Source organism: Camellia sinensis, chromosome 6 (assembly GCF_055761805.1).
Source record: "Camellia sinensis isolate YWXY chromosome 6, ASM5576180v1, whole genome shotgun sequence".
NCBI classification, from domain to species: domain Eukaryota; kingdom Viridiplantae; phylum Streptophyta; class Magnoliopsida; order Ericales; family Theaceae; genus Camellia; species Camellia sinensis.
This window is the reverse complement of record NC_138966.1, coordinates 109,315,088-109,341,566: the sequence shown is the minus strand read 5'-3', so window position 1 is coordinate 109,341,566 and position 26,479 is coordinate 109,315,088. Positions and strand designations below refer to the sequence as shown.

Genomic DNA, 26,479 nt, shown 5'->3' with positions numbered 1-26,479 from the left:
TTTAGAGGTAGATGAGGATGCCTCGTATGAGGAGAGACCGGTTCGGGTCTTGGATAGGCGGGATCAGGTCCTGCGTGGCAAGACCATTCCTTTGGTGAAAGTCTTGTGGAAACATCACGGAGTGGAGGAAACCACTTGGGAACGTGAGTTGGAAGTCCGAGAGAAATATCCGGACTTGTTTGTTGATATGTGATCTTGTATTTAAATTTTGAACAATTGTTGAACTTAAGAGCTTTCATATATGTCTTAAGTTGTGAAACATTGAAAATGTTTTGGTTATTTGGATGTCTGTTTTGGAACTTGCCTCATATGGAAGTTGAATGTGACACTATATGTGTTGAATGTATTGTTGAAATTGGAAAGATAATGCGTAATGTTAATGCATGTTGAAAGTATATATGTTGTATACATATTGTGAGATGTCTCTTGTTAAAGGGATGGGATGACCGGTAATGGGTCGAATTGTTGAATGTTAAAGTGTAACATTGTTTAAAATGGAGAAAAACTTGTTTTTGAAAACTTGTGCTTAATTTCGGGGACGAAATTCTTTAAGGGGGGGAGGTTATAGCGATCCCGGGTTTACCCTTGTTGTACAGTGATCCGGACATGTGTCCGTGGATGTTGGTAGTTGTTTATTATCTTGTTGCATCCTTTTTACTTCGTATTTGAGTTATAGGATGTGTTGGGCAGGTTTGTTTCAGGTTGGTTGTGTTTAGGAGCCTAGTGTTGCTGCCCAGATTTTTGAACCTTCGCTCGAGCGAGGAGTTGGTCGCTCGAGCGAGAGTTGAGTTCGTGTCTGGTGGGTCGAGCCAGAGTGGCTTCGCTCGAGCGAGCGCTTGCTCCTGGTTCTGGACCTGAGAGTTGTGTTTCTTGGCTCGAGCGAGCTTTTCTTGGCTCGAGCGGTCTGGTTTGTTCTTCGCTCGAGCGAGAGGTCTGTCGCTCGAGCGTGCTTCTGGTTGCAGACCTGAGGGTTTGAGTTGTTGGCTCGTGCGAGTATTCTTTCGCTCGAGCGCACTTTTGAGTTTTTGGCTCGAGCGAGAGTTTTCTGTGTCTGGTCGCTCGAGCGACAAAGGCTTCGCTCGAGCGAGCGTGTTTTATATCAGCGGACAGTAGCGTTTTGAACATCACTTTTTCACTTTCTTTTTTTGATCAAACCCTAAATCCGAGACCCTCTCTCTCTACACTTATATTCTCTCTAAGAATTGATCTCCCTAGAGTGTGAATCTGGCCTAGGGCCTTTGTTAAAAAGATAGAGGGCGTTGAGAGCTTTGATTTAATCTGAAGAAGTTTGGATTTGGAGCACGTTGGTCTCCGAGTCTTCATCTCCTTTTTGGCTCAAACTTCGAGGTAGGGATATCCTACTCCTCTCTATGGATTTTGTCTTTAAATTTTGGTATTTTGAGATGTTGGGGTTGGTTTGGTAATTTTGTGAAAGTTTGGGGCTTTTGTGTAATTTTACAAGAGTTGGGGTTTTATTCATAATAAACCTAGATGCATGTCTGGAATAGAGAAATGGAATAAATGTTAAATCATTGATGAAAATGGGACCTAAGGGTTGAAATGTTAATTATGGGAATTGACCTAATTACGTTGTTTAATTAATTGGGATAATTAATTGTGAGGAATGAGGAAATGAAATGTTGATTGAATATCCATTGTGCATTTATTTTCTGTTTAGAAATAACTGCTTTGGGCTATCGGTGGAGGATAGTCGTGATTGTTGTAGACAATGCATGATGATTAGGCAAACTGAAACTAATCAATGAAGTGTGTCATGGAACTTGACGATTGATAGAATACATTAACTATATGTACTGAGTGATTGTATATAGAACCCATGTGTTTGTATACGTTATATGTAGAGGAGGAGATGGGGGATGTACTCCGCGGTTTAGGGGAAGATAGGGGATGTACCTCTAAACCGGATAGTGTTGGGAGAAGATAGGGGATGAACTCCGTAGATACAGCTCATATGCTTGTCTAGAGAAGTGAAGATAGAGCTTATATGCTTATCTTTGTGAAGTGAGGATATAACTTATACGCTTATCTGTGGATATTGTTGTTATACATATCTGTTGAGAATGTGGGTAGTGCTTATATGCCTATCCGTTGAAAAAGGGAAAATGAAAGGAAACTTGGACTCATAAGTCGTATGACATAAATATGTGATTTATGTGATTGTATTAGTGTTGGCCATCTATCAATTGCTAATATTTTAGTCATTGTTCATGGTTGGTTTAGTGTATTTCTACTGGGCTGTGGCTCACCCTATATGGGAATATCATTTTCAGGTGCAGGAAGCATGCCACCTCCAAGGACATAGCTTGGGAGGCTAGAGGCGGACATAATGTTGTCGTTTTACTTTTTGATGTATTACATGTAAATACAAGCCAAGGGCTTAATGTGTATGAGTTAGTACTCTTTTGTTGTAACCAAGTGTTAACTTGGAAAGCTGTAAGCCTGTAGGGCATTTGCTTTTGTTGTTAACATGTAATACTTTTTGTAATGAAACTCTGAGAAATGAAAGAATGTGGAACTTTTGAATATCAATGCATGTCTTATTTGTTGGGTTTAATGTTATTATTTTGAGGGCGTTACAAATAGCAATAAAAATCATGAAGAAAATCTAAGGATCGACAATTAATCTTGCATAGCGTAACCAGTACCTGCACAAAACACATGCAACGACCTTAGCATCTTCTGGATTTTTGACAATTCGAATGCGGCGCTTGGTTATCTGTTCAATAAGATCAACTCCTAAAACTCTTCCAGCTGCTACAGCATTAGCATTATGCTCCACAAACTTCTCCCTTTGGAACATGTTCTGGCAATATTTACAATACCATTTACCACGAGGAATGCTCGACAATGATGTACATTCTGCATAGGTCAGTAAGAATGTACATCAAAATCACTCACGTTGACCACCACCATGGTACCAATTTAGAAAGGCAACTAGTACAGCACAGGGAAACAGTATAAAAATAAAGTAAAAGAAGCAAACAGGAATGGCATTTTGTTGCACAATTCTTAAATTCAGGTACAAAATGTCAGAAGTCTGGCATTTTCAACAGAGTACGTTCAGAGTGTTACTTTTTACATGAATCCCACTACTCTGATTTGTGATTTTAGAACATAGTTTATTTGCTCCTCTTAATTCTAACTAGAGGCTTCATAGATATCAATTAATGAACAAATTTTAAATTTAATATGTTAAAAAAAGGCTTAGTTCGCTCCTCTAGTTATGTACTTTAATGTCTTGCTTTTAGCTTACACACCAATATAGAAATTCAAAATGATATATAAAAGCATAATTTTGAGTAAAAGTATAGGCGAGGATTGGAAATGGACTAAGCAAAAATTTAAAGAATTTCAAAAACCAAAAAATAGAGCATCCAACATTAAAATACTAACATTAAACAAACAAATATATATAATATGAACATCCAAGTTTCAAAAACAACAATTATCGAAGTAGGAAAAAAGAAAAAGCAAGACAATAAAGTGAAGAGGATGAAAAGCTTTGCCCTGGTCTGGTAAAAGAAGCAGAAGCAGAGAGAGACAAAGGAAGAGAGACAGAGAGAGAGAGAAGAAGAAGCAACAGCTGGGTGGGGGCAAGAGGAAGAGAGAGCAGATTTTTTGTTATGAAAATCATATCCACCACACTTCATCCAAACACTCGAACCAAATCAAGAAAACACGAAATTCAACAAACCCACCAATGAAAATAATCAAAAAAAACCACTAAAGCGGCACAACCACACATAGGCGCTAATAAATAAAAGACACAAAACAAATTTAAAAGACAAAAATTGTGGAACTAACAAATTCTAGAAAACCACAAGACCTTAAAGGCGAACTTATATTTGTTAAAAAAAAAAAAAGGTAAAATATCAATGCATCCCCTCAACATGAAATTGGAGTCTCATCCTTAGATTCATCTGTCACTTTGGGAATATCATTATGTAAGTTTTAAACCAAAATTATAAATATTTAATTAATTGATGAGAGTTCATGAATTTTAGGGTTTGAAGCCATGCATGCATTCAAACAATAATCCTGTGCTATAATAAGAATTCATATGATTTTGAGATCTACAACAAAGGTTCAAGTGAAAGAATTAGCATAATAATCACCAGGAGAAAAGTAACTTTTTCCTTAACTAGAAGAAGAAAAATGAAGAATGATGAAGTTTGGGAATACTAAGTTTATGGTACCCTTTTCTTCTTGTCTCAAAACAATGATCAATTTCAATTGGTATATATAGTGAAGATAGCTATAGAATATCGTATTTAAGAAGCCTAATCATAAGAGGACAAATAGGCAAACGACCTTGAAGTATGAGCATTATACAAGCAACAGCTGCAACTATCATCAGATTTTAATCTTATATATATAATATTAATCATTTATGGTTGTGTTTTTTTGTCCTAGATTTTGTTTCTTAGGTACAAAACAAAGCAAGTTGAATTGGTTGGATGCATAGATGCAAATCTGTATTAGGAACATGCTGCATTTTAATTATTTTTAATAACAAATGAAAATATTGGGACCAAACCATAACCCACAGATGATTGGGACCAAACCAGTTCAACTTTCAACAATCAAGGTGAAGCAAGGCAGCAAACTGCAAGGTCAAACCCAAGGAAAAGGCTCAACACAAGCAACATCCAACTCAAGAGCAACACAGCAACAGTAGTTTGTTTCAAAAAAAAATTTAAGTGCTTTTAGTGATTTGAAAATTAAATTATGAAAAACATACTTACAGAGCAAGTTGTGTGATTATCTGTTTTATCTCTCAACAATGCTCTTTACCTGGTTTTCACCCATGAGACATTTAGATATTTAATACAGGAAATCACAATAAGGGTGCACTTCAAGATTAGCAAAGCTAGGTAGAAATACTTTACATTCAATTCATTGAGAACAAAGAATTAAAAGAATAGTAAAGCTCCCGCAACTAGAGGCCCTTAAAGCACATCAAGAAAAAAATATATATTTTACATTCAAAACACTAAAACAGATGAAGATACTAAAAAATTATACTCACCTCTCAATGTAATCCGACTAGATGAAGCAATATCAGAGCAATGTAAAATATTTTCGAAACAAGTATCTCTTGCATTATATTTTGGCACAATAGTATAATGAACTCCATCTAAGCATTAAGAGGGAAAGATAGAACTCCAGCTTTTAGAGGAAAAGAGAGAGAAAATTTTTAGGGAGAATAACAAATGGGCTGCCCTGAAGCAAGGCATAGCAATATCAAAACATAAGATGAAGCATACATTTGAATAAGTCAGTACTTGCTTTTTAAGCTTTGATCTCAAATTGTTCCAATTCTGGGTATAAATACATTTTCCACCACCAAGAATAAATTCCAAGATGCCTACAAGGAATGACATAAATCATAAGTAGATTGAAAGATTATCAAAACAAAGTAAAGAACCAAAATCCTTTTTTTTTCTCCATACCAACACTGACAATATAATCATAAGATTGGGCCTGATGAGAGAATCTGAATTACAATATATATATATATATATATACATGTCAAAAAAGAACTGATCTTATCACATGAAATCAATGATACATTGCACCCAAAAAATAAAAAAATCAATGATATAGATACAGACACACAAAAGTCATTAATTAAACAAAAAAACAAAACTAACTATGTGAACTATGAGGAATGTCCATCTATGAGTATATTGGTTTTCATCAAATAAGGAAAACAAACTAAGCTCATATAAACACCTTGTTTCCTTTATATAAATTATAATTAATAGAAGCAAAATATACCATGCAACATAGCACAAACCTGAAAATCGAGAATTATGGGATTCCCCAATCTGGTATTTTGGAATAACTCATAGTACTACCCCTTTCCATTTGTTTGCATTCCTGTATAAATAAAAGACAATATAATCAACATAATCACCCTTCAAGAAAAATAATCTCCAATTCATTAACTCTTAACAGAGAAAGTAAGCCACAACTTTATCTTGTAGTTCGCCTCATAAGGTGATGTTCTGATAATTCTTGTAATTTGTAGCTTTCCCTTGTTACATCAGACTTTTCCCAAAGAATGCCCTAAAATTCAAATAGACTAAAAATTCTCAATTTAGAGTATAGAAAAACAAGTAGTTCTTGTATGATGTTCCAATCTAAAATGAACAAACCAGTAGTTGAGTAGCCCCCAAGCTGCAACAATACAATTGAGCTTAATTAATATTACCTGAATGCATAGAAAACTGGTGTAAAACTCACAACAAACACCACTATCAGATCAAGATGCAAGAAAAGAAATGCAAGTATAAGTCCAAACAATGCTTGAAGAAACCCCACCTAAGACGCAATATAGCGATCCCGGGTTTACCCTTGTTGTACAGTGATCCGGACATGTGTCCGTGGATGTTGGTAGTTGATTATTATCTTGTTTACATCCTTTTTACTTCGCATTTGAGTTATGGGTTGTGTTGGGCAGGTTTGTTATAGGTTGGTTGAGTTTAGAAACCAAAACTAGTTGCCCAGATTTTTACCTGTCCGCTCGAGCGGGAGTTTTGGCGCTCGAGCGGGAATTGCACCCATCCAGTATTTTATAGCGATCCCGGGTTTACCCTTGTTGAACAGTGATCCGGACATGTGTCCGTGAATGTTAGTAGTTGATTATTATCTTGTTTACATCCTTTCTTACTTTGTATTTGAGTTATAGGATGTGTTGGGCAGGTTTGTTACAGGTTGGTTGAGTTTAGAAACCAAAACTAGTTGCCCAGATTTTGACCTGTCAGCTCGAGCGGGGGTGTTGGCGCTCGAGCGGGAATTGCACCCATCCAGTATTTTCTGTGCAGTGTTGGACGCTCGAGCGTGGTATTGGCCGCTCGAGCGGGGTTGTGTGAGTGCCGCTCGAGCGGGGAGTTGGAAGCTCGAGCGGAGACCTGGTTCTGTAAAAGTTCTGGGAGTATGTATCCGCAGCTCGAGCGGGATTGTTGACGCTCGAGCGGGAGTCTGTGAGTGACGCTCGAGCGGGGTGTTTGACGCTCGAGCGGGTCGACTGGGTTTAAGTTCCGTGTTTTGACTTTTCAAATCACTTTTTCACTTTCTCTTCTCTCTCCTACTTTTCCAAAAACACCATTGTTGAGCCTCTCACTCTAGAACTCTACCTTCTCTCTAGGTTTTGATCTAGTAGGAGTGATTTGCTCATCTTTGACCTTTACAAAAAAGTTGTTGATCGTCGAGGGCTACATTTTAATCTGAAAATTTCGGTATTTGGAGCACGCTGGGTTTTGTCATCTTCTCCTTTGGGGCTCCGAATTTGAGGTAGGGATATCCTACTCCTCTCTATGGATTTTGTCTTTAAATTTTAGTATTTTGAGATGTTGGGGTTGGTTTGGTAATTTTGTGAGAGTTTGGGACTTTTGTGTAATTTTACAAAAGTTGGGGTTTTATTCGTAATAAACCTAGGTGCATGTTTGGCATAGAGAAATGGAATAAATGTTGAATCATTGATGAAAATGGAACCTTAAGGGTTGTAATGTTAATTATGGAAAATGACCTAATTACATTGTTGATTAATTGGGATAATTAATTGTGAGAAATGAGGTTATGGAGTGGAATGGTTGAGATTGGGAATGCATGGGGTTAGAGGGTGTAGTTGAATTATTTATCACTCACCGAAGTGAAATGTTGATTTAATATCCATTTGTGCATTTATTATCTGTTTAGAAATAACTGCTTTGGGCTATCGGTGGAGGATAGTCGTGATTGTTGTAGACAATGCATGATGATTAGGCAAACGGAAACTAATCAATGGGATGTGTCATGAAAATTGACGGTTGTTAGAATACATTAACTGTATGTATTGAGTGATTGTATATAGAACCAATGTGTTTGTATACGTTATGTGTAGAGGAGGAGATGGGGGATGTACTCCGCGGTTTAGGGGAAGATGGGGGATGTACCTCTAAACCGGATAGTGTTGGGAGAAGATAGGGGATGAACTCCATAGATACAGCTCATATGCTTGTCTAGAGAAGTGAAGATAGAGCTCTTATGCTTATCTTTGTGAAGTATGGATATAGCTTATATGATTATCTGTGAATGTGAGATATTGTTGTTATACATATCTGTTGAGAATGTGGATATAGCTCATATGCTTATCTGTAAATGTGGGATATTGTTGTTATACATATCTGTTGAGAATGTGGATATAGCTTACATGCATATCTGTAAATGTGGGATATAGTTTTTATACATATCTGTTGAGATGATGATAGAGCTAATATGCTTATCCGTTGAAAAAGGGAAAATGAAAAGTAACTTGGACTCATAAGTCGTATGACATAAATATGTGATTTATGTGATTGTATCAGTGTTGGCCATCTATCAATTGCTAATCTTTTAGTCATTGTTCATGGTTGGTTTAGTGTATTTCTACTGGGCTGTGGCTCACCCTATATGGGAATATCATTTTCAGGTACAGGTAGCATGCCACCTCCAAGGACATAGCTTGGGAGGCTAGAGGCGGACATACTCTTGTCGTTTTATTTTTGATGTATTACATGTAAATTCAAGCCAAGGGCTTAAGGTGTAAATGAGTTAGCACTCTTTTGTTATAACCAAGTGTTAACTTGGAAAGTTGTAAGCCCGTAGGGCATTTTGCTTTTGTTGTTAACATGTAATACTTTTGTAATCAAACTCTGATGAATAGAAGAATGTGGTTATTTCATATGTCAATGAATGTCTTATTTGATGGGTTTAATGTTATTATTTTGAGGACGTTACATATTTCCTGTGCAGTGTTGGACGCTCGAGTGTGGGATTGGCCGCTCGAGCGGGGTTGTGTGAGTGCCGCTCGAGCGGGGAGTTGGTAGCTCGAGCGGAGACCTGGTTCTGTAAAAGTTCTGGGAGTGTGCATCCGCCGCTCGAGCGGGATGGTTTACGCTCGAGTGGGAGTCTGTGAGTGACGCTCGAGCGGGGTGTTTGACACTCGAGCAGGAAACTGGGTTTAAGTTCCGAGTTTTGACTTTTCAAATCACTTTTTCACTTTCTCTTCTCTCTCCTACTTTTCCAAAAACGCCATTGTTGAGCCTCTCACTCTAGAACTCTACCTTCTCCCTAGGTTTTGATCTAGTAGGAGTGATTTGCTCATCTTTGGCCTTTACAAAAAAGTTGTTGATCGTCGAGGGCTTCGTTTTAATCTGAAAATTTCGGGATTTGGAGCACGTTGGTTTTTGTCATCTTCTCCCTTGGGGCTCCGGATTTGAGGTAGGGATATCCTACTCCTCTCTATGGATTTTGTCTTTAAATTTTAGTATTTTGAGATGTTGGGGTTGGTTTGGTAATTTTGTGAAAGTTTGGAGCTTTTGTGTTATTTTACAAAAGTTGGGGTTTTATTTATAATAAACCTAAGTGCATGTTTGGTATAGAGGAATGGAATAAATGTTGAATCATTGATGAAAAATGGGACCTAAGGGTTGTAATGTTAATTATGGAGAATGACCTAATTACATTGATTGATTAATTGGGATAATTAATTGTGAGAAATGAGGAGATGAAATGAAATTGTTGAGATTGGGAGTGCATGGGGTTAAAGGGTGTAGTTGAATTGTTTATCACACACCGAATTGAAATGTTGATTAAATATCCATTTGTGCATTTATTTTCTGTTTAGAAATAACTGCTTTGGGCTATCGGTAGAGGATAGTCGTGATTGTTGTAGACAATGCATGATGATTAGGCAGACGAAAACTAATCAATGGAATGTGTCATGAAATTTGACGGTTGATAGAATACATTAACTGTATGTATTGAGTGATTGTATATAGAACCAATGTGTTTATATACGTTATGTGTAGAGGAGGAGATGGGGGATGTACTCCGCGGTTTAGGGGAAGATGGGGGATGTATCTCTAAACCGGATAGTATTGGGAGAAGATAGGGGATGAACTCCGTAGATACAGCTCATATGCTTGTCTAGAGAAGTGAAGATAGAGCTCATATGCTTATCTTTGTGAAGTGTAGATATAGCTTATATGCTTATCTGTGAATGTGGGATATTGTTGTTATACATATCTGTTGAGGATGTAGATATAGCTTATATGCTTATCTGTGAATGTGGGATATTGTTGTTATACATATCTGTCGAGGATGTAGATATAGCTTATTTGCTTATCTGTGAATGTGAGATATAGTTTTTATACATATCTGTTGAGATGATGATAGAGCTAATATGCTTTTCTGTTGAAAAGGGGAAAATGAAAGCTAACTTGGACTCATAAGTCGTATGACATAAAATGTGATTTTATGTGGATGTATCTGTGTTGGCCATCTATCAATTGCTAATCTTTTAGTCATTGTTCATGGTTGGTTTAGTGTATTTCTACTAGGCTGTGGCTCACCCTATATGGGAATATCATTTTCAGGTACAGATAGCATGCCACCTCCAAGGACATAGCTTGGGAGGCTAGAGGCGGACACACTTTTGTCGTTTTGTATTTTTGGTGTATTACATGTAAATTCAAGCCAAGGGCTTAATGTGTAAATGAGTTAATACTCTTCTGTTGTAACCAAGTGTTAACTTGGAAAGCTGTAAGCCCGTAGGGCATTTGCTTTTGTTGTTAACATGTAATACTTTTGTAAGAAACTACTCTGATGAATAGAAGAATGTTTATCTTTATTACCAATTCATGTCTTTATTGGTGGGTTTAATGTTATTATTTTGAAGGCGTTACACGCAATGTATCCCATCTCCTTCTAGTTAAATGTATTAAACCAGCCAAAATGAGTAATTCACTGTTATGTATCCAAAAAAATTTAAAAATTACTCACATCATTGCACTTTTTTTTTCTCTCTACATATTCTACTAATTGCTCTTTTTATTAGGCAATGGCATTGTCAAATGAGAAAAAAGAACAAACCAAACGAAATAAGTACTTATATTCTGTTCCATTTTGATTGCGATCAAAAAAATGATACAAAGAAGCAATATAGAAATTCAACATCACAAAAGTCACTAAAAAATGAAAAAATTAGTTTGATATTATTGGCGATTAATTGATATTACCTTATGAAGATCCATTGGGCCCAATGGCCTTCAATCATCATTATCTAATTACACCTAGAACAAAAAAAAAAAAAAAAAAAAAAACTAAAATCAAAATTTACAAATAATTTTTTTTACAAGATTTAATACCTAATTTTTTTATTAAATAGTGAAATCCCATTTTCTGATTTCCTGCATTTCTTATTCTACAAAACTAAAAGTGCCATTTTTCTTCAATCTCAATTAGCCATAAGCAATTTCCATTAGTCTATTGCTTTTGGAAAATTAGACACAGCTCAATGGTTCAGGCCATCTCAAAACCCATGAAGGTCATAAGGAGAAAATAAAAACTATTGAAACTTGAAAGTGCAAGCCAATCATGTGGTTGGATGTCTCATGCAACATGATGCGAGACTTTATTGCTAAGAATAGGTTAGATAAGGGTTCCATTTCTCATCGATACATGGACACAAACAAAAATTGAAAAACCTAAAATTTACACAGTCCCAAATATACCAACAGTCAAAAATTTACAGAGAAGTGGCCATTTAAAACCTAAATTTAAAAATCACAACTCCTCAACCCAGAAACTCTCCAGATTAAATCTTCACCCCATATACCCAACAAATCATTCACAAAATGCCAACATAATGATAAACCCCATAGAAAAAATGAGGCACACAAGTGTCCCATTCAAAAACAACTAATCATCCCAAAGCATCAAGAAATCTCAAACTCAAACAAGTATCAGAAAATAAAAATGCTCCGAAAGATCTGAGAACCATAGCCCTAATGTGAAACCTTAGAAAACTCATATCATTCATTTCAACAAAGAATCCCAAAAATGAACATCAAAACATTAAGCAGAGAGTGCACCTTCACTTCACAAAAACACCAAAACATCTAATTAATCAAAGTCGGAATACAAACCTTCAAATTCAAAGAAAACATTGGGTGGAGAATGCAATATCAAGAGAGATTGAAACCCTTCTCCTGCGGTTTTGCTCATTCGAACCCTCTCTCTTCTCCATCTCTTCTCGGTTTTGCTCCCTTCATCTCTTCAGTCGAGAAAGTTATTGGAGATTGAATCTTTGAGATCCATAAAGGAAAAAGGAAAAAAAGGAATGTAAGCAAAGCAAAGGTTTGATGATGAAGAAGAACAAGAAGAAGATGAAGAATTAGGGATGTATAGGAATCAAAAAATTGGAGATTAATTGAAAGGAATAATAAAGAATGAAGACGAGAAGGCTAGCGATGAAGCGGCTGAGATTGGAAGCGCAACGAAGCTTGTCAAACCTCATAATAAGAAAGTCGATTCGATTTCGATCTTATGCCGAATCAGTGATGTGCGATCTTCAACAATAATAATCAATCTACTCCGGAGAACAATCAACGAGCTTCGCGTCAATTCCATATATAGATCGAACCCCCTCCTCTTTCTTTCTCCTTCGTTTCGCTCTTTTCTCTCCAAAATAAACTGAGAACCAGAGATCCATTGTGTAAAGGGGTTTTTGTTTTTTTTTTTTTTTTTTTTTTCATATTATGGTGTTTAGCGCTCAAAATTTTGGCGACCAAAAGACAATATTAGTCGCAGAAAAGGTACCTTCACCGACAAATTTTTTTAGTCGCCAAATCTTAATCAACGGCGACTAAAATATTGGTCGCTAAAAGTACTAATTTGGCAACTAATTTTTTTTGGTTGCTGAAAATAAGTTTTTGGCGACCAAATTTTTGGTCCCCAAAAAATATGTGACCTTCCACGACCAAATTTGTAGTTGGTCGGCAAAAGCATACAACTTTTTGCGACCAACTCATTTTTTGGTCGCCAAAATATAACCTTCTGCGACCAATAATATTTGGTCGCCAAAAATAATGATTATTCGCGACTAATTAATATTTGGTCGCCAAATGTCATTTTTTTGCGACCAAAATTTTTTTGGTCGGCAAAAGTGGTCGGCAATTATGTAAATTCTTGTAGTGCTATTGCACTTTCCCCATTTTTGCAATACCTCACTGTAAAAATTGTTATAACACAAATCAATGTAAACCAAGTTTGGGTATATACCAAAATCTTGTGATATATTTCCCCAAAGTTGGTTTCCATCAAGCCTAAGTCTGAATAAGGTAGAGCAATTTCTCAAGCTTTTTGGGATGGGACCTGTGAAATTATTATGAAATGCAATCAAATTAACCAACAAACCATTAAAGCATAGGCCTTCTGGGACTTCTTGTTATAAAGTACAAATAGGCTAAGTTGCTCAAGTTTCCTATAGATGCAAGGATTGAACCGGTGAGATTGTTCATTGAGAGTTCGAGATCAAAGAGAGACCTTAGCATCCCAACTTCTTAAAGAATTAAGACTGGTTAAGTTGCCCAAGTTTCCTATAGATGTAGGGATTGAATCGGTGAGATTGTTCGTTGAGAGAACGAGTTCAACAAGAGACCTCAGCATCCCAACTTCTTGAGGGATTGATCCAGAAAGTTGGTTGTGACGAAGGTACAGAGTGGTTAAGTTGCCCAACTTCTTTCGAAAACATATTAATTTTTTTATTTTGCTAAAAAACCTAAAAATTTAAGAAATCTCTAAAAAAAAATCAAAATCCAAACAAGACTTTTTTGACTTGATATTCTAGATTAATGAATAATTATTCATAAATTATGGCACTTCAAAGCCAAAAATGTAATATTTAATTATTTTAATTAATTGTTGAGCATCTAACTACTAGCTATTTGTGACGATGGAGTTAAAAGGGGGAGTATGTTATTGAGTTTGATGGACTGCATTTTGGGGGTGTGTTTGCTATATAATAGCTAAGCAATGAATTTAGTGAATATGACCTAACAATCTAAATAATTTTAACATTATTTAATAACTAATAATTTATGTTTATATTTAATATTTTATGTACCTTTTATATACAATTCGGGTTTTGGGTTAGTTGGATTGTATAGGGAGTGTTTGGCAAGTTCGATTTTAGCCTTTTTTTTGGCTAAAATCTATAAAAATACAAAATATGCTAAAATAGCTAATAAGATAAAATGTCACATCAAATCCATAATTATTTCACTTTTTCTCTCACAAACATCACATCCAACTACAAAAAAATTCCAATCATCTTCCCAAACGCAAAAAATTTAGCTTACTAAAATAGTCAAAAACTAAATAGCCTACTAAAATAGCAACTTCCCAAACACCCACATAATGTCTTTGCCTAAGTCAATCCCAAATTTAATTTTGAATTTTTAAATTTTTACCAAAATCCTGCATTAAATTAAAAAATATGTTACACAAATCTTAAAAAATTCAAAACTAGACTTAAGTTACTTGGGTTGAGTCTACCTACGTTACAACATCACAAGGCCATTGCTTCTTTTTTCTTTTTTTTTTAATCAGCAAAGGAGAAAATTTTATTGATGAAAACCAATATACAAGCAAATAATACATCAATAAAGTGAAAAAAGGTGAGTGCAAGACTAGATCAGAGCAAGATTACATGATTCCAACTAAGTTGGCACCGAAAAACAAGCCAATCATATATAAAGAAATCACCTTGAATTGATGAGAAACCAACCAAAAAAGCAACTAAATGACAAAACAGAGGACAACTCTAAGCCCTACATACAATCCAATACAAAAGACAAGCTGCAGTAGCAATATGCAGGTCCACGCAATCACACATCAGTCCTAAGGGCCATATGTGCACCAGCCAATGCTTCTTCTAACTCATTAGCTCTTGGTCTTGATCTTGATGGTCTTTAATCCTTCCAAACAGTACATGAAATCATTAATATGAGTAGATGACCTTGTGAAAGAAATGGAAGCAACATGAAAAAAAAAAAAATTAAAATTAAACATGGAAACATGGGTGGCTTAACCATAGAGCCAATAAAACCCTTGCTATAAGCCTTAATTTTTTGTGGTCCTAATTTTTTGAAAGCCTTTAAGGGATAGATTCTATGGATCAAATTTATTTATAAAAATATCCTATTTTAACTTTTAGTGATAAATTTAAAACTGTAAAAATATTTATAAAAAAAATACAATTTAACTAGTGACACCGCTCATATCATATTTTAATACAAACCAACACAAATAAACTAAAATTAAGCAAAACTTGCAAACAAAAGTCAAAATGTCATAATTATTTATCACTTTGATAAATTTATTAGTATCATTACGAGTAGCAAATAATTAATTTACAAACACAAAATATATGTATAAAGTTTCAAAATTTTCTCATCTCATTATTAAAATAAGAGGCAAATACGCATTAAAAAAACCACTTAAGATTTATGAGTAAATAAATCAAATTAATAGGACTTGTGAGTAATTATCCCATATATTAAGGCCTATATAACTTTAACATTTTTTCCCTGGAAAATAAGGCGATCATGGTTCAAATGGAAAAATAGACCTAAGAAGACCCACATTTTTTAGAAAATCTACAGGTTATGATTAAAATTCCATATAATTCTTACATTTGTTTTCAGTAAATTACACTCACCTCTCTTGAAATTTGAAAAAAATACGCTTAGTTTCACCCTTTCGACATAAATATACTGACCTTTCTAAAGCTTTAATTTATGTAACACTTAAGCCCCTTTTTACCAGTAATGCATTAGTTGTATAAATAAATAAATAAATAATGTTATTATCTCTTTCCTACTAAAATGTATGTTTGTATTTGTTTATTTCAATGTCTTCTCACTATTGGTATTAGTTTTAGTCGTTTTAATCATACTAAAAGAGTCTCATAAATTTATTTATTTTAAATAAAAAAAAAAAAGAAGTATGGGACTAATTTATTTTTTTTAAATATCAAGGGAGGATAAGTGTAATTTATCCTTTATATATATATATATATATAAGAAGGCCCTGATCCAAATAAAAAAAGTTCATCAGAAAATAAGCTCAAAACAAACTGCACTAGTTAAATTTTTATTTATTTTTAATAGCTGGGTTTTAAAAAAATACAATTGTTTTCACTTTTACTAACACAAAAAACTGTCTGCTGAGATCTAAAAAAAGAAAGTTCAAAAGTTTGAAAAAATTACACCAAACCAAACCGACCCCCTCTCTCTATCTTGCTTTCTTCAATTCAAGTCATGTTTGAATAATTTCTAACTTTGGAAGAAATTGTTGATTTTTTTATTTAATTTTACAAATTAAAATCACTAGATGACGACAGTTTCAAAAATATTTTATAATAACAGTAAATTAGCCATATTATCAATTGAAAAAAAAAAAATGTTAGCAAACTTGAATATGAAGATTTAATTAGTAAATTTTCATCTCAAAATCACAAAAAAGTAAATTATAAAAAAAATATTAAAAAATAAAAACGCCTCAATCAAATTTATTGATTTCGGTCTCAAATTACGTCAAAAGGCTTTCAATTAGATTGGATGGCTAAGGGCATTAGTTGCCTGCATAGTACAACACCACTTTGTAAGAAACAGAGCAAGCAAGTTTGAAATAAAGAATAAGAATAGCAAAGCTAATGTGGAATTTAGAGCTTATAAATGTATAAATTATATGAGCAACTCAAATGTCAAATAAATTCAAGATAAATAAGTATAAATTTTTTTATTGAAACTATTCATTTAAAAAGCTTGAAAAAATCCAATGAAAAACGGAACACTAAATACACCAACATGAAGATTTAAGATGGTTTTAAATTATGTTAGGATCAAACACACCCAGAAATATATCTCACACACACAGGAAACACAATATTTACGTGGTTCGGCCCAATGCCTACATCCACGGACAGAAATGAGAAGTTTTCACTAAAATGGAGCAAAATACAAAATACAGAGGAGGAGATGAAACTCACTCAACTCACAGCTCTCACTCTCTAATTTCTGATCTGTATCTCATCCTCTCCCTCCCGTCTCTATTTATACACAAAGGAGTAGGTGGGAGAGCCTTCATTCTTGACTTTTGACATGGTTGGTGGCCACCAAGCTTGACTTGGTTGGTTGTCTTCCTTTGTTGACATGAGGATCACCCCTTTCACATGGGGTGACCTTCAACAATCACCCCCTCAGCCCATGTGAGGTGATCCACAACAAAACCTGCTGCCAAGGTATCAAGCACCCCCTGATTGGATGCCCTGCACCCCCTGCTCGGGATACCCTTGCATTACCGTGCAGCTTCTTGCATGATGAAACACGGGAGCAACTAGAAAACTTCAGAGTTTGACACATCAACATCTTCAATTTTCCTTGCTCGGAGCTTATTTCTGAACAACCAGCCTTTGCTTTCTGCACTTCAGAACAACTTCCCAGCGATCTCATACGCCCGTTGTCTGTGCTGCAATCCCTGATGTTCGGTTCTGTCTCACTTGTACGTCCGTTCTGATGTTTGACAGTTAGCCCTTCTGCCAAGACACCTTCCACCGGTCTGTACAAGTTACCACTATGCAACTCCGTGCATAGTGCTTGCACCCCCTTATTGGAGTGCATTGCAAAGCTCACTTTGCGACTTGAAATTGCATCCCTCCCTTGCATCTTTTGAGAGGTTGCAAAATTTCTTTAACACGGGAGCAAAAGAAACTCTCTTCTTCACTGGCATAGTTTCTACAGACTTGGTTTCTTTGCTCTGAACTTTCTTCAAGATTGGCTTCACTGGCTCAGATCTGTGCACCTTTGAACTGCCTCCTTGCGTTCCCGTGCACCGTTTTCGCCATTCCTGATGAAAGTCTTGCTCAATCATACGCTTTGGTTGCGTATGTTCTCTCTTTGTACCCTTTGACTGGCATTTGACAACACTCATCTTTGTCAAAGCTTCTCCTTCCAGTCTATACAGTTTGTTGCACAATTTGCCTTGCAACATTTCTCTATCACCTCTGCGTACATGAAGAACCCCACCACTAGATGAGAAACAATTTCCTTTTAGATCTAGCATACTCAGGGAGATTAGATTCCTCCGTACTCCTGGCACATGTCGGACCTCAGATAAAATTACTTTTCTTCCATCCTTAGTAAGGAATCGCACTGTCCCTATGCCGACAACTCTATTCACTGTGTTGTTGTCCATCCGGATAGTGCTACCGCTGACTCATCGATAAGTGGAGAAAAGCTTCTTATCCGCACATATGTGGAACGTACACCCTGAATCCAAAATCCAGCCGGGTGTCTCCAACTCTGACGAGATTGTAAGCAACACCTCTTCATCGTCAGAGGAATGCACTGCAACTGCTGTAGTTGAGGGACCTCCGTGTCCCTTAGCCTTCTCTTTGGCTTGTCTGTCCGCCTTTTTCTCTGGGCAATCTCTTATTACGTGATCCTCTTGATCACAGTAAAAACACCTCCTCGTGTTGTCCTGTCTGAACTGTGAACGCCCTCTGCTTTTACTTCTTCCTCTACCTCTGCCCCTTTCTCTATCTCTGCCTCTACTTTCTGTGACAAGAGCATGGGACTGCTCTCCTTCCATCTCTTTCTTCCTTGCCTCCTCGTTGAATAAGGCGTCTGTGACCATTCCCATGGTCAGCTTCCCTTCGGGTGCAGAATTACTGAGGGAAACCACCAACGTCTCCCAGCTATCTGGTAAGGAACTGAGTAATAATAATGCTTGCATCTCATCCTCCAACTCCATTTTGATTGATGCAAGCTGGTTCACAAGGCTGTGGAATTCACTGGTGTGTTCAGCAACAGACACACCATTCTTCAGCTTCAAGTTTATAAGCCTTCTCATTATCAAGGCTTTGTTCCGTGCGGTCTTGGACTGGTACATGCCCTCCAATTTCATCCATAGGGCATAGGCGTCTGTCTCTTGGGCAACATGGTGGAACACACTGTGGTCAATCCACTGTCTGATTTGACCGACAGTCTTCCGGTTGGTTTTTATCCAGTCCACATCCTTGTCTCCATCTGGTTTGACCCCTTTTAGCGCTATAGGGTCAAACAAATCTCTACAATACAGGACGTCCTCCATCCGCGGCTTTCATATCGCATAATTAGAAGCGTTCAACCGAATCATCGGCCCTGAAGCTGATGTGGATTCCTCCATCATCCAGAAAGTAATCTATGTTTGAAAAACAGGCTTTGCTGTGAAGTCCGGACTGCTCAAATTAGCCGGAAAAACACTTCGGATTGCCAAAATAAAAACTGCGAATTTTTGAAAAACTTATTTGCAAAATCTGACCGTACGGATGTGTCCGGAATACTCCAAATAGTCAGAAACCACTATTGGATCACCAAAAACGGACTCCAAATGGCTTAGATCAAGCCAAAACAATGTTAACGGTGCAGATCGGCAGAATCTGGTGCGCCTGCGAAGCACCAGATTACTCCTCCAGTTATGCTGACGTCAGGCTGGCGTCATCGGCTCAGTCAGCGGCTCGGTCAGCGGCTCCGGCTCGGTCAACGCGGCTCCTGCTCGAGCGGCTTGATGCGCGCGCGTGCGGCGCGTGTCGCGCGTCAACTCACGCGTCGTCTACCTTCGTCCGCGCGTGTAGCGCGTGTCTGAGACTGTAACCACGCGCCGGGAGCCTGCACGGCGCGTGTAGGCGCGTGACGCGACTGGGATTCACGCGCCAACTTCCAGAGGCGCGTGAGGGCACGTCCTGCCTCCGTTGGGTGTCTGCTTTATATTTCTGGACTCCTCTCGTCGAGCCCTTGCTCCTGGTATGCTCAAAATCTGATTTCGAGCAATACGATTTCTGGGCGGTTTCGGAACAACACTCTGTTTTTCCGCAAAACGCACAACACCGGCTCTGATACCACTTGTTAGGATCAAACACACCCAGAAATATATCTCACACACACAGGAAACACAATATTTACGTGGTTCGGCCCAATGCCTACATCCACGGACAGAAATGAGAAGTTTTCACTAAAATGGAGCAAAATACAAAATACAGAGGAGGAGATGAAACTCACTCAACTCACAGCTCTCACTCTCTAATTTCTGATCTGTATCTCATCCTCTCCCTCCCGTCTCTATTTATACACAAAGGAGTAGGTGGGAGAGCCTTCATTCTTGACTTTTGACATGGTTGGTGGCCACCAAGCTTGACTTGGTTGGTTGTCTTCCTTTGTTGACATGAGGATCACCCCTTTCACATGGGGTGACCTTCAACAAATTAGTCATTAAAAAGTTTTTGTAAAATGCTAATAGTATAAAAGAGCAGAAAAATAGACTAGAAAAGAGGGTTGAAATTGAACAATCTAAGAAAATGGAAAACAAGAACAACATATAGTCCAAGGATAGAAGGCAAATATTCAAGAGGTTGAGCAGTTGATATCAGTTGTCCCAATGTGATCATGTGGAATTCATTTTGCAAATGTGACCCTCGATCATCTGATAGCTTCATGGCAACTTGTCTCATGGTTGGCCGAGATAGTGGATTGGCTTGCAAACATGCAAATGCTAGTTTTGCAACCACGAATACTTGCTCCGCCACTTGATTCTCAGGTGCTGTGAGACGTTGATCCAACACATCCTTCAATAATATCCCATGTGCAGTTGATGTGGATGAGGAAGAGGATGACGATGATGACAGAGAGTAGATTAGATCACCTGGATGCTTCCCCATAATCACTTCCAATGTGAGAACCCCAAAACTATAAACATCGCACCTCTCGTTCACTTCCATTGTATAAGCAAGTTCTACCAAATGAAACAAACAACCAAGAGAAGAAAATAGTAATTTTAAAAAAAACAAAGGTGGAAAAAGAAAAAAGAAAAACAAGAAACATGCACATGCTCATGCTCCATATCAAAAGAACAATTAGAAGTTCAATGACCCTTTCAATTCGAGTGAAATAACATCCAAGATTAGAAATCTCTTAATATGCAATGATTGATAAAATAAAATGAACATCACATACCAGGAGCAGTGTACCCAAAGGTCCCTGCAAATGATGTCCAATTGGATGAGTCAGGCTTCAAAAATCTAGCTGTGCCGAAATCGGATATGTGAGCCACGGACTCTAAATCAAGCAGAACATTCTTGCTTGATATGTCTCGATGGATGATTGCTGGAGAACAGTCGTGGTGCATATAAGACAAGGCATTTGCCACATCTTTGACAACATTCACTCTCTTAATCCAATCAAAGTATAATACATGATCCTCCCTGCTCAATATCTTTCCCAAGCTTCCCCCTTCCAAGAACTCATAAACCAAAAACGAGTGCCTTCGGTGTGAACAATAGCCATAAAGTTTTACAATATTATGATGGCGAATCTTTGTTAATACACGGATCTCACTCGTAAAGCCTTTCAGATTAGCCAAGTCACCGTCGGGTGATACATGAAGTTTCTTCACAGCAACTACCTGACCACTTGTGAGAGCAGCTCGGTAAACAGTACCGCATCCTCCCTCCCCAACACAATGTTTGGTACTAAAGTTTTCAGTCACTTCAACGATGCTTTCATACACCATTTTTCCGTCATAGCTCCAAATTGCAAACAAATTTTCGTTATTTACTCGTCTTGGCTCATTTTTCGTGTTCCTATATTTTTTACAAAAAACCAAGAGTACTATTCCGACAACCATTAATGAAAGAAATAGAAATCCTAAAAGAAGAACAATTAGTAACACAAGTTTGTTACTCTTTTTCTTCGCTTCCCCATTGTTCATTTTTGCTGGACAAGTTTTCAAACCAGTAGCATTACCACATAAACCTTTATTACCTCTGAGTGCGTCAAATGGAGCCTCTTGGAAGGCTCTGATGTTAGGAATAGCACCATCCAACCGATTGAAAGATACATCTACCAATGTCAAACCTAACATATTATCGAAAGATGATGGAATGAAACCAGAGAGTTCATTGTGGGAGAGATTCAATGTTACTAACCTTTGCAATTCTCCAATCTGCTGTGGTATCTTACCTATTAGCAAATTATGACCAAGATCAAGAATTTGAAGGTTATGGATATGACCTATCTCAGCAGGAATGCTTTCCCCAAATCTATTATTGCTCAAATTCAAGTTATAAAGTTTCATGCACTCCCCTAGTGCTCCTGGGATTGAGCCACTTAGATCATTTGCTGCCAAGTCAAGGATCTCTAGATTGGACAATTTACCAAATCCTGGAGGAATGTTGCCTGATAGATGGTTATTATTTAGCTTAAGGTTGAACAATGAAACCATCTTTTTCAATTTCATTGGGATTTCTCCAACTAGGTCATTTGAAGAGAGGTCAAGGAGGCGTAGTTGAGTTGAATCCATTATTTCAGATGGTATCTCACCAGAAATTTTATTGTTAGACATTTTGAGACTAGTTAAATTGTGGCATTTTCCCCAGTTTTTAGATAGCTCACCATAAAAATTGTTATGACTCAAATCAATGTAATCCAAGCTTGGGTATATGCCAAAATCTTCTGATATATTTCCCAAAAGTTGGTTTTCCTCAAGCCTAACTCTGTATAAGCTAGAGCAATTTCTCAAGCTTTTGGGGATGGGACCTATGAGATTGTTGTCATATGCACCTAAACGTGTAAGTAATCCACTAAAGCATAGGTTTTCTGGTAAATGACCACTGAGCTTGTTGGAACCTATCTGAAACCATTTCAACTGTGTAAGATTGTTCAATCTTGGAGGAATGGAGCCAGTGAGTTGGTTATCAATGAATAAAAAATAACCAAGTTGTTTTAAATTTCCTATCTCTGAAGGAATGGAGCCTGATAATTGATTTAGACTAAAGTCTAATTGATACAACTTTGTCAAGTTCCCTATGGATGCAGGGATTGAACCCGTGAGGTTGTTATATGAGAGTTCGAGAATAACTAGAGTCCTCAGCATCCCAACTTCTTGAGGGATTGATCCGGAAAGTTGGTTGTCATAAAGGAACAAAGCTGTCAAGTTGCCCAAGTTCCCTATAGATGCAGGGATTGAACCAGTGAGATTGTTCTCTGTGAGTGCGAGTTCAACGAGAGACCTCAGCATCCCAATTTCTTGAGGGATTGATCCGGAAAGTTGGTTTTGATAAAGGTATAGAATGGTTAAGTTGCCCAAGTTTCCAATTGAAAAAGGGATTGAGCCCGTGAGATTATTAGCATACAAGCTGAGCATATTGAGAGAGCTGAGCAATCCTATTTGTTGAGGGATGGAGCCACCGATTGGGTTTCTATTCAGGTACAAGAACCTTAGATTAGTTAGTTGGCCTATTTCGGTCGGAATTGTTCCAGAGAGATTGTTGAGAGACAAGCTAAGGAAGGTGAGTCTCCAAAGGCTACCAATATGGGAGGGGATGGTCCCATAAAGTGAGTTGTTAAAAAGTTCGAGGGTGAGGAGATGAGGAAAGGATGAGAAATTAAGATTAGAAAGAGTACCTGTCAAACCATAACTCTGAAGGTCTATATAGGCAACTCTACCGGCCTTGTTGCAGCCAATACCAAGCCAAGTGCAATGGTTGGTTCCAACCCAGGAGGACAGAAGAGTTTGAGTTTGGTTGTGAAGGCTAGCTTTCCAGGTCAAGAGAGCCGTGGGTTCAGTTGCTTGTTTTCCAGTTAAGGAAGAAGCAAAAGCAGCATAATCAAAAAAAGTGGGCAATGCAAGGATGATGAGGCAGAGTAAAAGGGGTGGGAAAGAAAGAAAGTGGTTGGGAATTGTATTGGGCAAGAATGTCATTGTAAGCTTGTTTGTTAATAATAGAATAGAAAGCTATGAAAGACAGTAATAAGATGGAGGGATGAAGAGCTGCAAGAGCATGGAGAGGTATTTATAGATAGATACTACAACTTGGAAAATTATTAGTTGGGTTTGAAAATTCTAGTGCAATTCCTTTCAATAGTTTTGGTCTGTCTAGGTTCATTTTTGGTAAAGTGATGACCAATAAGATCATGCCTGATCGATCCATATGAAACAGATGTCTTTGGACCATCACTTTGGTAACAAATAATACAACATAAGCACCATGTCATTTGGATCAACGATCTTGCCCCATGTTTGGTCCTCCATTAGTTTCATTTGCGTCTCTCACCGTATTATAAATTAGGATAAAATACATTTCTTCAAATATACATTTTGTGTTACTTTTATTTTTAAAATTTTAAGATTTTTAATTTTATCATTGAAGTATTCACATTGAGTAGAGTTGAATTGATTCAATTTTAAACAAATCGTCTAAATTAAAGAAATGATAGTAAAATATATCTGTTGTTTCTAAAATATGAATTTCATGTAATTTTGGACTGTAATAGTTTATTTTTAATACTTTGAATACTAGACCCTTTTTTTTTTTAGCTGCAACTTTGAATCCTAAACATCAATGATAAAAAAATAAAAATGAAAAAAGAAAAAGAAAGTAAAACATAACTTTATATCATTTATTATATTATTGACGAAATTGATAAAATGATTTTGACAATCAAAATGGCAATAGGAAAATTTCATAATCATTCCGTTGATGATTTAAACAACACATTGATACATAATTTTCAAATCACAACCAGTTTATTATTATTAAATAGACTGGTTTATGATTTTCTCAGTATATATATATATGATAAGAAATTTTGATGATGTTCTATAGCGAAGTAAAAAAAAATAAAAATAAAAATTCCTTGTCCAATAATAAATGTTTAAAAAAAATAGTTTGCTTTTTTAGTAATTTTTTGGGAGCTTTTTTGATAAATCCATTTTCTAAGAGCTTTATTCCATCCAACCCATATTCTTTTTTACTATTCCATTAGGTCCAATTTGAGATAAGAAGACCAAAATGCCCTTTTCATCTACTTTTGTTCTATTTAGTTCACATTATTTTCTTATATTTTAATAAGTCCTATGGGTGACATAATTACCAAAATACCCTTAATGTGAATGTTCACATCGTCAACGTAAATGTTCATATCGTCAATGTGTAGGGGCCCGGCCCATGTCGATCCTCGTGGGTGCCCGGAAAAATTCGAGTCGGGCCGGGCCGGCCCACAGGCCAAAAAAATAGGCCTGGCTCGGCCTGTTGATAATATGAATATTCACAGTGACAAGTTAACATTCACATTGATAGGAGTGTAAAATTGGCCTACGGCCCGTGGGCGGGCCGAAACCAGCCCGCCGCCCGGGGCGGGCCCGGACCGGCCCGTTCACAATGTGAATATTCACATTGACATATTAACATTAATAATAACATTGACAAGAGTGTAAAATTGGCCCATGACCCGTGGGCAGCCCGAAGCCCGGGCCCGGCCCGTTGACTATGTGAATATTCACATTGATATGTTAACATTCACATTGATAGGAGGGTAAAATTAGCCCGCGGCCTGTGGCCGGCCCGAAACCCGCCCGCGACTCGTGGGCTGCCCTGGGCGGCCCGGCTCAACCCGTTGATAATGTGAATATTCACATTGACATGTTAACATTCATATTGATAAGAGTATAAAATTAGCCCGCGCCTTGTGGCTGCTCGAAACAAGCCCACGGCCCGTGGGCGGCCCGGGGTGGGCCCGGCCCGGCCTGTTGACAATGTGAATATTCACATTGACATGTTAACATTCACATTGATAAGAGTGTAAAATTGACTCGCGTCCCATGGGCGGCACGAAGCCCGTGGGCGGCGCGGGGCGAGCCCGGTCCGGCCCGTTGACAATGTGAATATTCACATTGACATATTAACATTCACATTGATAGGAGTGTAAAATTGGCCCGTGGCTCGTGGGCGGCCCAAAACCCGCTCGCTGCCCAGGGTGGGCCCGGCCCGGCTCATTGACAATGTGAATATTCATATTGACATATTAACATTAACATTGATAAGAGTGTAAAATTGGCCCGTGACCCGTGAGCAGCCCGAAGCCCGGCCCCGGGCCGGGGCGGGCCCGGCCCGTTGACAACGTGAATATTCACATTGACATATTAACATTCACATTGATAAGAGTGTAACATTAGCCCGTGCCTCGTGGCTGCCCGAAATACGCCCATGGCCCGTGGGCGACCCGAGGCGGGCCCGGTCCGGCCTGTTGACAATGTGAATATTCACATTGACATGTTAACATTCACATTGATAAGAGTGTAAAATTGACTCGCGTCCCACGGGCGGCCCGGGTTTGGGTCCGGGCCTACCCCGGGCCGCAGGTGAGCTTCGGGCAGCGGACAAATTTTACACTCCTATCAATGTTAATGTTAACATGTCAATGTGAATATTCACATTGTCACGGGTCGGGCCAAGCCCGCCTCGGGCTGCGATCAGGCTTCGAGCCGCCCACGGGCTGCGGGCCAATTTTACACTCCTATCAATGTGAATGTTAACATGTCAATGTGAATATTCACATTGCCAACGAGCCGGGCCCGCCCCGGCCTGAGGTCAGGTTCGGGCTGCACACGGGTCACGGGCCAATTGTACACACTTATGAATGTGAATGTTAACATGTCAATGTGAATATTCACATTGTCAATAGGACGGGCCGGGCCCGTCCCGGGCCACCCACGGGCCGTGGCGGGTTTCGAGCAGCCACGGGGCGCGGGCTAATTTTGCACTCCTATCAAT

General features: G+C 37.8%; 1 protein-coding gene and 1 long non-coding RNA gene across 3 annotated transcripts; both read right to left on the bottom strand.

The window, feature by feature from the left end:
• Positions 1–2,731: 2,731 nt before the first annotated feature.
• On the bottom strand, positions 2,732–6,264 carry LOC145792356 (uncharacterized). The gene is made up of 3 exons (XR_014331752.1): positions 5,822–6,264; positions 4,767–4,815; positions 2,732–2,880 (listed from the first exon to the last, which is right to left on the bottom strand). It is a non-coding gene; the product is annotated as an uncharacterized LOC145792356 (long non-coding RNA).
• Positions 6,265–20,131: 13,867 nt separating this feature from the next.
• On the bottom strand, positions 20,132–23,722 carry LOC114260875 (uncharacterized). Of its 2 annotated transcripts, none has more exons than XM_028201078.2 (2): positions 20,883–23,721; positions 20,132–20,661 (listed from the first exon to the last, which is right to left on the bottom strand). In XM_028201078.2, the coding sequence occupies exons 1-2, from the start codon at positions 23,626–23,628 to the stop codon at positions 20,192–20,194; spliced, it is 3,216 nt and encodes a 1,071-aa protein (XP_028056879.2). In that variant the 5' UTR covers positions 23,629–23,721; the 3' UTR covers positions 20,132–20,191. The 2 variants fall into 2 exon arrangements, with proteins under 2 accessions (XP_028056879.2, XP_082730545.1); XM_082874419.1 differs by having other exon boundaries at positions 20,138–20,571; positions 20,883–23,722.
• Between the last annotated feature and the right edge of the window lie 2,757 nt (positions 23,723–26,479).